Below are 13,126 nucleotides of genomic sequence, written 5' to 3' on the forward strand. Positions count from 1 at the left end.
CTTGCCAACTTCTAGACTCAGAGACCTCTGTGCTTTTACCAGCATTATATACTCACACTGGTCTACGCTTGGGATAATACATCTCCCCGAAATAGGGCACTAGGGATTCCAGTGTGGACACAGATTTTTAAGATCAGCCTCCATCCAAGGGGCAGGCATTAAGCTCTGTAAAGCATCCTGTTTTACCTGTTTTCTCCCACTTTCTGGGGTAGCCCAGCCTTCTATTGACCTAGATAATGGGAAGATGATTATTCATTTGAATTTCAAAAGAATGAATAGTGGGCTGTTAGCTCTGACTGCTCCACTCTGATAGGAAACACACGCACACATACAATTATTGAACTGCTTTTAGAACAGTAAATTATTTCGTTTTAACAGTAATATCTACTTATTCATGTACATGTTTTAATCAGATTTCTAAAATCCTCGAGATGATTTTTTTTTTCTTGAGTATGGCTATTATTTATCAGTCTGTTTTCAGCTTCATTATCTTCCTGGTACTATCCTTCAAAATAAAGCAAAAAAAAAAAAAAATCAGAACATAACATTAACAAGCAGGAGAAAACAGTAATGCTGTTTATATTTAAAAGATCACTTTGAGGAAAAATTGAAATGCTGCCAAGACACTTCAGAAAATGAGATATAGGAGAAAAAAAAAAACAACAAGAAAACAAAAAAAAAGAAAAATGGCATTTATGGAAGTTAAGTGATGCCCATAGTATTAATATTCTTCTTTACAGGGACACAAATGAATGAGAAGAAACATCCCAGATAAAGTCTGCTGTAATGACATTGTAAAGGAGATGGGGCTGCCTTGGCTCCAATCCACTCTGAAGCTTTATTAAAAATGATCTCTCGTGATCTCAATGAATTAAATGTCAGATTCCGTCACCCTGGGGGATGGAGACCTAGGCATCAAAATGTCTTATCAATATTGACTACATGGTTTCCATAGGAATTGACTGAAAATTTTCTAAAATAGTTCACGATTCTTGGAAAGTGCTGATGTGACAAAATAGCACTATTTTATGAAAATACATAGGTTTAATTCTTTTAATAGGAAATTAAGGAAATGTTCCACTTTCATCAGCTTGAATTTTATGCAATTATATGATATAGTGACATCTCCCCTAAATGTTAGGACAACCAACAACAAATTGAAACCTGTTGGTGTGTTTCATTTTGCAAAACTACACCAAAAGCTCCTCTTATTTCCATGTGGATTTAAAAGGCACAATGAAAATCTCAATTTCCCACTACCAAAAAAAATAAAAAATAAATCTGTCAATCTGAATACTGACATTTACAAAAAAATAACAAGAATAATAAAGATTATCTGAGAGTCTTGGTACCCTGGCATAGTTTTAGTAACTGAGCCCCAGCAGCAGTAAAGCTGTCTTCCCTAGAGGAGCCAGCCAGCTATGTATCTCCTGAGACTCCTGTCCGGGCCATCATTATGAGGAGTGTGTTCTCACCCTTTCTGAACTCCCCATCCCACAGATGGCTCTCCAGTGTGCCTGATTTGAGCCAGCACTTGCCCCTCTTGGAAGGAATGCCCTGCCCTGCCAGCAGCCCTCCCCAGACCGACCACAGCTGACCACAGCTGTGGCATGAACTCAGGCACTCCCGAAGGTGCTGCGCCCTCTCCTCTCGTGGTTTCTCTAAATCATAACATTTGATGACAGGCTGAGAACCCTGCCAGGCACATTTTCCATTTTACCTCTTGTCTCCCTGAGGATCAGCATGATTATGGGGTTAAATCATACCACCAAGTGCAGTTGCAAGGGGAGAGAGAGCAAGCCTCTGAAGAAAAAACCTTCCTAGGGTTTCTCGTGGCGAAGCAGAGTGGCATTTTTCTAAATCCATCTTTGGAAGGGAGCAACTGAACCTTCTTGAGCTATGCCCTTTCCCTTCCCCTTACTTTGTAGCCCTCGCCAGGGTCAGGCAGGGGAAGCAACACAACACCACGTGCCAGCCTCTTGCCTGCTGCTCCAAACTGCTCCTGACCTCTGACAACGAGTGAGACCTGGTAGCCCTAATGCGCCTGTAAAGCTAAAAGAGGTGAGGGATCTGTGGTTTTGGTTTCTTTTTTTTTTTTTTTTTTTTTTCTGTAACAGTACTCGTCACACCACGGCCCTATGATATCATAGTCACATCATCCCAACACAGTAATTTTGCTGTGGCCTGAGGAAAACGAACCACTGTGCTAATTAAAGGCTGATTTACCAGGGGACCTGCTGCCCCATTAGCACCAGTTCCGACAGAGGAGAGGCCATGCCAGGGCTTGTCCATCTCACCACCATCACATCTCCTCCAGCCAGCAACCATCACCAAACTTATTAAACTTTTCTCTTGCTAATATCTGCACATGGTAGCTAGGAAAATGCGAAGGGACCCGCAGAACAGCGGACAAGCTTATTTTCACCACAGGTTTCGCAAAGCAAAATATCCAGGGACGAGGCACCATCGGATTTCCCGAGCTCCCCGCCGGAAACCAACGGAGCAGCTGCATTCAGCGCGGGGGCTCTGCGATAATCGCGACATCGCTGCGCACCCGGGTGCTTTCCGGAAAGCCAGCGAACAAGAAGGCAGGGGCGGCTCAGCCCTCCGGGAGCTGCCACACACCTGGCTTGGGGGGAAAGCCACCTCCACCCTCCGCGGGGGCACCGGGGGCTCGGGGCACCGCGGACCCCCGTGTCCCTCAGCACCAGCGCGTCGCGGCCCCCCACCCCGGGAGACGGGGGGCGGCCACCGGGCTCCCGGCTCTGACCCAGGGAGCGGGGCTGCGGGCACCGTCCCGGTGTGGACGGACGGACAGACGGACGGAGGGAGGGATGGACGGGCGGGCTGCGGAGCTCCAGCGCCCCCTGCCGTCCGCTGCGAGGGGCTCGGCGGCCTCCCGAGGGGAGCGGGGCACGGCGGGGGGGTGGGCGCGGCCGCCGCCCCTCTCCCCACCTCACTCCGCACCCGGGGACGGCGGGCGAAGACCCCCAGGGGTAAAATAGCAAGGGGGGGGCGAAAGGATGAAGGGGGTGGGGGGGGCAGGAGCCGGGCCCCCTCCCCCGCCGCCCCCCTGCACAGGGGGGTGTGTCAGCGTGGGGGAGGGGAAGGGGAGCTGATAAAGCACGGGGGGCGTGTCGGGGGGCGGGCCCGAGCGGCGCCATTGGGCGCCGGGGGCAGTGATGTCACCCATATGAGGGGCTGATAACGAGTCGGGCGAGGAGCCGCGAGTTTTGCAGAAGGGGGCAGCGAAGGCGGCGGGGGCAGGCCGGGCGGCGAGGCCGGGGCACAGCGCGGCGGAGCCCCCAGCGCACCCAGCCCGGCCCTGCCGCAGCGGGCCGAAGAGGTGGAGGAGGAGGAGGAGGAGGAGGAAGGCTGCAGCCGCCCCCCGAGGCTCGCCCCCCGCCGGCTCCACCTCGCAGCAGCGCGGCGCCCAGCTCGGCTCGCCGGGGCAAGGTGCGCCGCCGGTGGGAGCGGCTTTGTTGGCTCGGAGGGGAGCGGCGGGGAGAAGCCGGGAGAAGCCCACCATGGTGCAGCAAGCGGAAAGCGCGGAGAGCGAGAGCAACCTGCCCCGGGAGGCGATGGACACCGAAGAGGGCGAGTTCATGGCTTGCAGCCCGGTGGCTTTGGACGAGAGCGATCCGGACTGGTGCAAAACGGCGTCGGGGCACATAAAGAGACCGATGAACGCGTTCATGGTGTGGTCTAAGATCGAGAGGAGAAAAATCATGGAGCAGTCCCCGGACATGCACAACGCGGAGATCTCCAAGCGCCTGGGCAAGCGGTGGAAAATGCTGAAGGACAGCGAGAAGATCCCGTTCATCCGGGAGGCGGAGAGGCTGCGGCTGAAGCACATGGCCGATTACCCCGACTACAAATACAGGCCCAGGAAAAAGCCCAAAATGGACCCGTCGGCCAAGCCCAACGCCAGCCAAAGTCCGGAGAAAAATGCACCCACCAGCAGCAGCGGCAGCAAAAGCGCCAAGAGCTCCAGCAAGAAATGTAGCAAGCTGAAATCCTCCTCCGCTTCCTCGCCCCCCAAGCCGGGAGCCAAAGCCGCCCACCACGGGGACTACGCGGGGGACGAGTACGTCTTCGGCACCCTGAAAGTGAGCAGCAAGACGGTCAAGTGCGTCTTCATGGACGAGGAGGAGGAGGACGAGGAGGACGAGGACGAGCTGCAGCTGCGGATCAAGCAGGAGGCGGACGAGGAGGAGGAAGACGAGGAGCCGGGGCCGCAGCAGCTGCGGCGGTACAACGTGGCCAAAGTGCCGGCGAGTCCCACCTTGAGCTCCTCGGCGGAGTCCACCGAGGGGGCGAGCCTCTACGAGGAGGTGCGGGGCGGCGCCGCGGCGGCGGGCGGAGGCAGCAGACTCTACTATAGCTTCAAGAACATCACCAAGCAGGGCCCGCCGCCGCCCCAGCCTCCGGCCGGTCTCTCCCCGGCCTCGTCTCGCTCCATCTCCACCTCGTCGGCCGGCAGCGAGGAGGCGGACGACCTCCTCTTCGACCTCAGCCTCAACTTCTCGCAACACGGCCACGCCGCCGCCGAGCTGGGGGCGGGCGCCGCCGCCGGCAACCTCTCCCTCTCGCTGGTGGACAAGGACCTGGACTCCTTCAGCGAGGGCAGCCTCGGCTCCCACTTCGAGTTCCCCGACTACTGCACCCCGGAGCTGAGCGAGATGATCGCGGGAGACTGGCTGGAGGCGAATTTCTCCGACCTGGTGTTCACGTACTGAGCGGGGGCGGCGGCGGAGAGGGCGGGCGCCGGTGCCGGTGGCGAGGCGGCGGAGCTGGAGCTGGAGCGACGCCGGTGATGATGATGATTTAAAAAAAAAAGTCTTGTTTTCTTTTTTTAAAAAAAAAAAAATCTCGAAGTTAGTTCCGAGCCCGGGAGTTGTGATTTTTTTTTTTAATTTGTTTTTTTTTTTTTAATTTTTTTTATCGCATTTGGTGATCACAACAACAACAGCAAAGGCAAATGGGACTGGGGGAAAAAATGATACAGAAGGCGCTGTTTGAAGCTTGTCGGTCTCTGATTGAAGTCTGGAAGATGGTCTGCAAAGAAGTCTTTTGGCAGCACAACTGTTACTCAAGGGGGTTTGTGGATTTTTTTTTTTCCGTGAGAGATCTTAAAGAACTGTTCTGATTTTTTTTTACTATTTTTATTTTTCCGAAAGGGACCATTGCAACTTTTTTTGGAGGGAGAAAACTGATGTCTTCTATGCATCCGATTCTTAACAAAGCTGCAGGGAGCTTGAAAAAATGCAGACTGTACAAACGCTTACAAATAACTGAACTGACTTAAGATCAGAGTTTACTTTTCAGATCAAATTGTTTATGGTTTTACAAATGTGATTTCTACTTGCCAACTTTTTTTTTGTAACTTGTTCCCTTATACCTCCTTGATTGAATACCAGACAGCCTAGACCTCAGTACAAAAAGGTATTGAAACATTTTTGATACATAACAGACCTCAGTCTTTTTTAAAAATTAATATATTTTCAGGCGTATTTTTGTACAGTGAAAAGGGAACATTCTTGCTGTGTTTTTTCAGTAAGACTTTTCAGGCACTTCTTCCCTTTTATTTTCTTTTTTTTTTCTCTGTTTTTAGCATGCAAGTTTGTTGGTACGTTATGTCCTGGTTTTAAAAGGATTAAAATTTTAAAAAAATAATCCTTGCATCTAAAGGCCTTGTGGTTTTAAAAAAAAAAAAAAGAAAAAAGAAAAGAAACACTTTTTTGTACAGCTATAGTTCAGATTTGTTCAATATTTGTAGGTAAAGATTTATTGAAAATGGTGATATAGACCTCAGAGCTGTTATCTTAGTTTAAAAGATTGTATATGTACTGTACTATAGTAGGACTTTATGTATCTCATACGCTGTGATATGTGGATGGGGCCCCAGATGGAAGGTATGAAACTGGATTCTCGATTTTAGCAAAAAAAAAAAAAAAAGAAAAAGAAAAAAGGCACATAGTTAAAGTTTCTCATGTTGTGCAATATAATCTAAAGTACAGACCATCTGCATATTTTGTAGCAAATGATGGCAAAAGCAGACTTGTGCACTGTCAACATCATAGCCTGTTTTTTTTTTTAATGCTGAAAGTCTGTATCTTGACAATTTTAATAAATCAGCTGGAACTGATAGAAACTCGTATCGCTATTAGTGTCTGTAGAAGTAACGCTGGAGATGCCGTGTTGTCACCCCTTGCCCGCGGAGGAGCGGTAGCTGTAGGCTGTAGTGCATGACCAGAGCTTAGGGGGGAAGGAAAATAAGGATTTCTTGCCTTTTCCTTTTTTAAATTGTTTTCCCTCCTTTTTCCCCACCCCCTTTTTTTGCAACGCGCTGCCCCTCGGGCTGGGCGCGGTCCAGCCGGGTGCCCGCGGGTGGCCGGGGCGGACCGGGCCGGGGCCGTGCCGTGCCGGGCTCTGCGGGGCGGTGCGGTGCAGTGCAGCAGGTGGGCTCACCCCGCTGCTTTTCGGCTCTCCCGCATCCCCCTCGGCCGCCCAGCATCGCTTGGGTTCCCCGAGGGCTCGGCTCGCCTCGCCCCCCCGCATCCCATTGCCGGGGGCGGGGGCTGCGGGGCCAGTACCCGCTCTCCCCTTGCCGCCCCAGGGGCAGCTCCCCCTCTCCCCGCCTTTATTATTATTATTCCCCCTCCTTCCTCCCTTTCTCCCCGTTTTGCTGACTAGCCTGGGCGAGACTTAACGAGGGGATGCTCTGGGCCCCCATCTCCGCCTTAGGGCAGCGCTCGGCCCGCCGGGGCCGCTCTGGCCCCTCTCCGAGGGGGCATGGGAAGGAAAGGGGGGGTACGAGCTTCTGCTGTAGGTGAGCAGACTTTGGCAGTGTGCGGTTTTGACTTTTTTTTTCAATATATATTTTTTTTTCCTTAGGAGCCATCAGATTTCAGTTACAAGCTCTGAAATAAATGCTGATGGCAATAAACAGACTCACAAGGTGGAAGTTTGTTTCTCAAGACGTTTACTTTTTATCTGATAGGCATTGGTAATTTTTTTCTCCACTAATTAATGATCCAGCTGTTTACAGGGACAATTCACTGTGCTGGTATTTTGGTGGCAACCACTGCTACAGGCTTTCAGACTTGCTGAAATGAAAATCCTGCATACACATTTGTAAGGCATAATAAAACATAACATTAAAACCTGCATGCATGTTATGTTTAATCAAGGACAACTCTTAGGCATTTAAGTGGTGAGATATCTTACTTTAGGTTAGTTAAATGAACTGGTAGTAAAATGATTAATATAATCTGATCTTTCTAATAATAATAATAAAACACTCATGATTCTAAATAAAAGTTGTTTGGCCTAAATCTTTGCTATCAGAAAAGAGATATAGCATATCTGGGAACTCAAATTTATGTCTTGCATTGTGGTAATTCTTTATGAGAAACTGTGTTTTAAAACAAACTTAATTACAGTATACAAGATATCCTTGGCAATGGATAGTCCTCAATAAAACAGAGTTTCTTGAATTTTCAGTTTTTGGTCTCAAATGATTAGTGTGTTCTCCATGTAATAACTTAGAAATCAGATTGAAACAAATGACATTTATCTCTTCTAAGGCAAAAGAGTGAAAGAAAATAGATACACTGAAGTGCTCTAGCCTAGCCTTTCACTACTATCCTGCTTTTGAGAATCCCTTCTTGGGCTAGGGTGATGGAATCAGTTGATCAGGTTCAAAGTCTTAAAACTGAGCCAAAATTCTCTTAGTAATTCTTCACGCTATCATGAAAATATGGGGACTTTTTCTTCTGGTCCCTTTCTTCTGATATGCATCCTTGTTTATTAAAGTAATAATAGGCAGTGTCATTAAACATTTGTGCTTTACAGATGTTCAATGAGTTATGAATGATTATGGTCGAATCTAGGCTGAATTTGGTTTGCATTGTAATAAGGTCTGTGTCTCAGCCTACAGGAGTTTTGACTTGCGTATATTTTTGGAAGACTTTTTTTTAAAATTACCATTTAAGATATTAGTCAAGGATAACTAATTTAAAGGATCCAAGTATAGAGCAGTCAGGCATATTCTAAAAGAGCAACAGGTCTACTTTAGTTAAAGAGTATAATACCCACTCAGAAGTATATCTTTTCTTTCTTCTAGTTGGGAGTGATACAATACTATATCAGAGGAATATTTTGAGTGAAGGTGTATAGTGCAGGGAGATAATTTTTGTCCATAAAGTCTGACTTTCATTTATTTCAGAGTTTAATGTTGCATATTGTTCAAGAAAAAAAAGAGTTCTTTCTAAGCCACTACACTGTTAGGGCTGAAGTTTGATGCTGTTGAATGCCTAAGCTCCTGCTGATTTCAATGAAAGTAACATACAATCTTCTAATCAGGAAAAATAGCATTTGCTAAATTACTCTTGTATTTTTTGCTTTTGTTGTATCTAATAATATTCCTATCTTCAGCTTCTTTTTAAGTTTTTTTTTAGTGTATGTAAGAATCCGTTTTGACCTACTAGAGCAGTCCTGTTGCAGGCTTAATATCTCCCATGGCCTTTTTTCACATTTTTTGCATTTGTCTCTGTACAATACTATTATGAGTAGAATAAGGCTTAGCGATAAGAGGGAGAAAAATGAGTTTGTGTTTTTTTTTGTTTTGTTTTTGAAAGACAATTTTCTTTGTAGCACTGAGGATGTCGACTCCATGTAAAACTTAATCAAATATGGTGATTCTTTTTAATTTTATAGTAAGAATTTTTGTTATCATTTCTCTCCTTTGGTTGTTCCCCCTCTTCCCCTTATTTCTTTTAAAAAACAAGTACACCTAAGAAATATCTTAATTCCTTTAGTGCAGTTGTTTACAAATGTGATGGGAAGACTCATTCCAAGCATCCTGTATGTGCTACATGCTCTTTAGGCATTCACTGTCATTCGGGTTAAAGTTCTCCAAGTCTATTGAATGTGATTTGCATGCATGCAGTCTGATCCTTCACTCATGCCTGTTCAAGGAAGGTGCAACTCTGGTGTTACGCTAAGGTACAACTGGTGTGGGGTCAAAGTCAGGGCCATATACCTTTTAGGTGTTTGATATTCAACACAGTCATTAAGTTCCTTTTTACATCTGCACAGTTGCTGTCTAGTAAGGCCTTAAACCTGAAAAAAAAAAAATTCTCATTGAGTTTAATGGGAGTTTTTGCCTCAAGGGCTGCTGGCAGGATAGGTGTCTTAGTTCTTCATAACCTTCATTTGTAAGCATGGCCAGAAAAAAAAAAAAAAAGTAGAAGAAAAAAACAACAACAAAAACTTAATTCAATGAGTTGCCTTACATTTTTCCTTCTATATGGTTGTATTCCTTTGATTTATTTCCTTTCCCCTCACCCACATCAAAGGCTGTGATTGTTTTTTTTGTTTTGTTTTGTTTTTGCACACTACCTATACCAATTAACTGCCTAATTAGTTTTATCTTCTCTACATGGATGCAGTGAATTTGTAAGAGAATTTCACAAGCAAGTAGTTTTTTAGTGAGTTTAAAGTAAATAGAGTTTTAAAGACCTATTTTTATATTCAATATAAAGCACAAATGTGCAGAAAGTGTAGAATGACTTACAAAAAGGGAAACAAAAGTTCATAATATTTCATGTATAAAAGTAATACCTTCTTTGGGTTGGGATTCTCTTAGAAAACCCAATACTTATGCCAGTGCAAAGATAGGAATATTTTAAAAACTCTTAGAAAATTGTGATTGACAGCAATTTCAAAGGAATGACTTCTGTAGATACAAGGAAACCCCTAAAGCAATATGGATAAGAAGGGGTGAATGGTTTTCAATGATGAACAACAACCTGGAAGTGTGAGAATGGAGGTTTCAATCCTTATTAATTAATCATGTTTCTTCTTTTGTGGTTAGTTGCAACATCTGGATTTTCTGTGAAGTGCAATCTTGTAGGATGAAAAAGTGCATGGCTCCAAACTTCTAAGACTTGCAAATACTTAGAAGCAGGTTTGATTTAGCATTATATGTTATTAATTAGGACATTTCGATTTTGGTAACTCCCACTTCCAAGAAAATCAAGACCCTGATTTACCACTTGAAGAAATTTGGTCAACTAATAATGATTAATCCAGGAACTCCCATTGTCACAGTTTGTTTTTGTTTCCATCGTCCTGCTTATCTCCAAAACCAACTTGCCTCAACTCCTGGCTAAACCAGGGAGAAGAGTTATATGCCATTGTTAGTTCATTTACAATTTTTATCTGGTTTTGCTCTTGTACATATGTTGGCGTTTTGGAGTCTTTACATAAATGCTGTGATACTTTTTTTCTTCTTTTTATTTTTTCGGTGGGCTATTTTAAAATGGAGGCCTGTTTTCCAGTGTGGGACTTTTGATGGTTACAACATTTCAATGATGTTGCATGATGGCCACAGGTGGGGGAAAATGAATGTTTTAGAGCAGTTTTTCAAGCATGACACTTTTAAAATATGTAATTTCAAAGACTTTTCAAGGCCACATGAAATTAGTTTTTATAGCCACTCCAGGTCTTGGGGGGACAAGCTGAAAAGTACTTTTGTTTAGAAGTCTGAGTGATGGTGGGGGGGAAACCTTTTCTTGAGGTTTTTGCATGCCAGTGCACAGCCTATTGCTGTGAGAGAAGGAAGATGGTAAGGCTGCTTGAGGCGATGCACTGGAGGACAAAGTGTTTTCTAGCACTAGAAAAAGAAAATGCATGGCAAAGTTTTGTCTTCTAGTAGACTATATAGCATGCAGAGTTTAGTATGTGTCAAAACAGTGTATGACATTGCTGTATCAAAGTTGTAAAATTAAGCATTATTTATTGAAAACTATGTATTTTTTTTGTAAAAACCTGATCACCTAGAGGATTAATATCAGTGACTTGTGCTAGTGCTACAAACTTAACCAGCTTCTTTACTACAGTACTTGATATGCAGTGTTAATGCTCAGGGTTGAAACCAGTCCACTCCAATGTCTTTTTTTGCAAGAGTTTTTAAATAAAGGAACAACATAATGCAATTGTTCAAAAGACTCTAATAAAATTGTGTGATCAATCTTCCTATGTGTTTTTATGTGGATTTTTTTTCCAGTGTTGCATTTGGTAAATGCAGTTCAGCTATTAGAGCGAATCCATTCTTCATTCTGTGGGCACCCAAAGCTGAAATTCAGTGGGAATAATGTGTCTTTTGAAAAAAACCCTTGACAGATAGTTATGGTCAAGGTAAAGAGGGTAAGTGCTGTTCTGGGCATGCCTGAGAGACACTGAAACAGAGAATAAGCCAATTAACTTCCTTTTTTTTTGGTTAGTACTCTGGATGAAACAATAAAATATTTTATGCTAAACATTTCAAAAATTGCTTTAAAGTTGACCATAGAAGAATGAAATAAGATGGATTACATGCCAGCAAAACCCATTTCTCTCTGTATCTTTTCTACAAACAATTTACCATCTAAATGTATTTTGGCATACAAAATATCATTCTGTATTAAGATTCTAGTTATGAAAATGTTTTTATGAGAACCCTGTAATCAATTCTTGGAACTATAAAAAAGGTGTTTTTAATGTGTTTATGTGGTGAAAGTTGTTTGTATATTAAATATGGTTTTATAGAAATGATGGAGTTATATTGTTACAAATTAAAAATCTGCAATTAACACGAGACATCTTTTGCTGAAACAAACCTTCTAGAGGTCCTGTCTGTAGACATATTTCCATATTACAAAAAAAAAAAAAAAAAAGGCACGTCTCTCTCCTGCTTGCATTTTATATCTATACTTCTGCAACTTTACCTAAGGGTGAAAATATCAACTGATAATAGTTTCCTTCCCATCAAGAGGTTGTGGGTTACTCCTAGAATCCAGGAAATAATAATAAAAATTATATTGACTTCAGCTTTAGCTGATACAAGCCTTTAAATTTGAGAAGAGTCAATTCACCAAATAAAAGATTTCAGATCATTTTGTATGAACCTTGAGAACAGCTCTTCCTGTTGCCCTTGTTGTTATCACAACACCTGAATAACTTCTTTCTCCAAAATACGTTTCTCAGTTGACAAGTAATTATTTCTCTTTAATTTACCTAATTTACTAAGAACACTGAAAACAGTCTATATAATTTCAGAAGTCTGGTCTAGTAGTATTATTTTTTTGTGAATGGCGGTGTGTAACTGATGTGACGTAAAAGTTTGAATTTGATGCATCATAGTGAAGATAGGAAGTTTAAGCTAGTCATTCTAAGTCAGTGAAATAAAATCTTTATTTACAGCCATCATACCACTGTCCTTTCTGTATTTATGAAAAAAAAATACTTTTTAAGATACTTTAGAGGGATTTGAAACAATGTACTAAAAACACATCATTAATATATAATACATATTTTATATATATATATATACATATATATATACAAGTTCCCATAGAGTTTGTTTGTTTATGTATCACTGTATATAACCAAAGACAAGCTGTAGAAATCTTTCAGAACAGACTAAGGCCGTCTATATTATCTCAAATGTCTCTAGCTGAAGTCTTGTGTTTGGCTCTTCCTGAGTGAGAAGTGTCATTACTGTACTGAAAAATGGAACTTCAGTTCTGAATTATCAGGTCCTGTTATTGCCAGAGAAAATTTCTACATTACACACATTGGGAATCTTTCCTATCGTGTGCTTAAAAGTGATTTTGGATTGGTAAACTACGAGTTATCACATCTTAAAACTATCATTTTGGAGGTATTGTGTGGCTTGGGTGTTGGCTCAGTTTTATATGAAAGAAAGGGTAGGAGCACACGTTTGGGGTAAAGAAGTAAAACTCTGACTTGGCATTTCAGTTTTGATTAATATGGTCTCAAGTCTGAACTTTAGGACAAACCCTAGAAGTGCATGAAAACATGGAATGTAGGTAACACAGACCCACAAATATACCCAAACTCATTTGATATCCTTGGAATTTGTTAAGTTTTTTGATAGCCTTTCATAGCCTATTAAAGTTTGGTAGAATAAAAAAATCCACCACAATACAAATATCTCCTGCTATATTAATTCCCACCATGGTTGAAAGAACTTAACACTTTCTCTTGAAATCTGGTGTTTAAATTTACTGGCATCATTCTGACATTTGCATAAGCTAAAGTGTCTATGATAGATCAC

At 43.2% G+C, this 13,126-nt stretch overlaps 1 protein-coding gene across 1 annotated transcript; it reads left to right on the forward strand.

Annotated features, from left to right (window-relative positions):
- Positions 1-3,250: 3,250 nt before the first annotated feature.
- Positions 3,251-11,042, forward strand: SOX11 (SRY-box transcription factor 11). Its single transcript, XM_048078579.2, has one exon. It carries the CDS (start codon positions 3,528-3,530, stop codon positions 4,737-4,739), a length of 1,212 nt encoding a protein of 403 aa, XP_047934536.2. The 5' UTR covers positions 3,251-3,527; the 3' UTR covers positions 4,740-11,042.
- The last annotated feature ends 2,084 nt before the right edge of the window (positions 11,043-13,126 follow it).

Source organism: Anser cygnoides, chromosome 3 (assembly GCF_040182565.1).
Source record: "Anser cygnoides isolate HZ-2024a breed goose chromosome 3, Taihu_goose_T2T_genome, whole genome shotgun sequence".
Taxonomy (NCBI): Eukaryota; Metazoa; Chordata; class Aves; order Anseriformes; family Anatidae; genus Anser; species Anser cygnoides.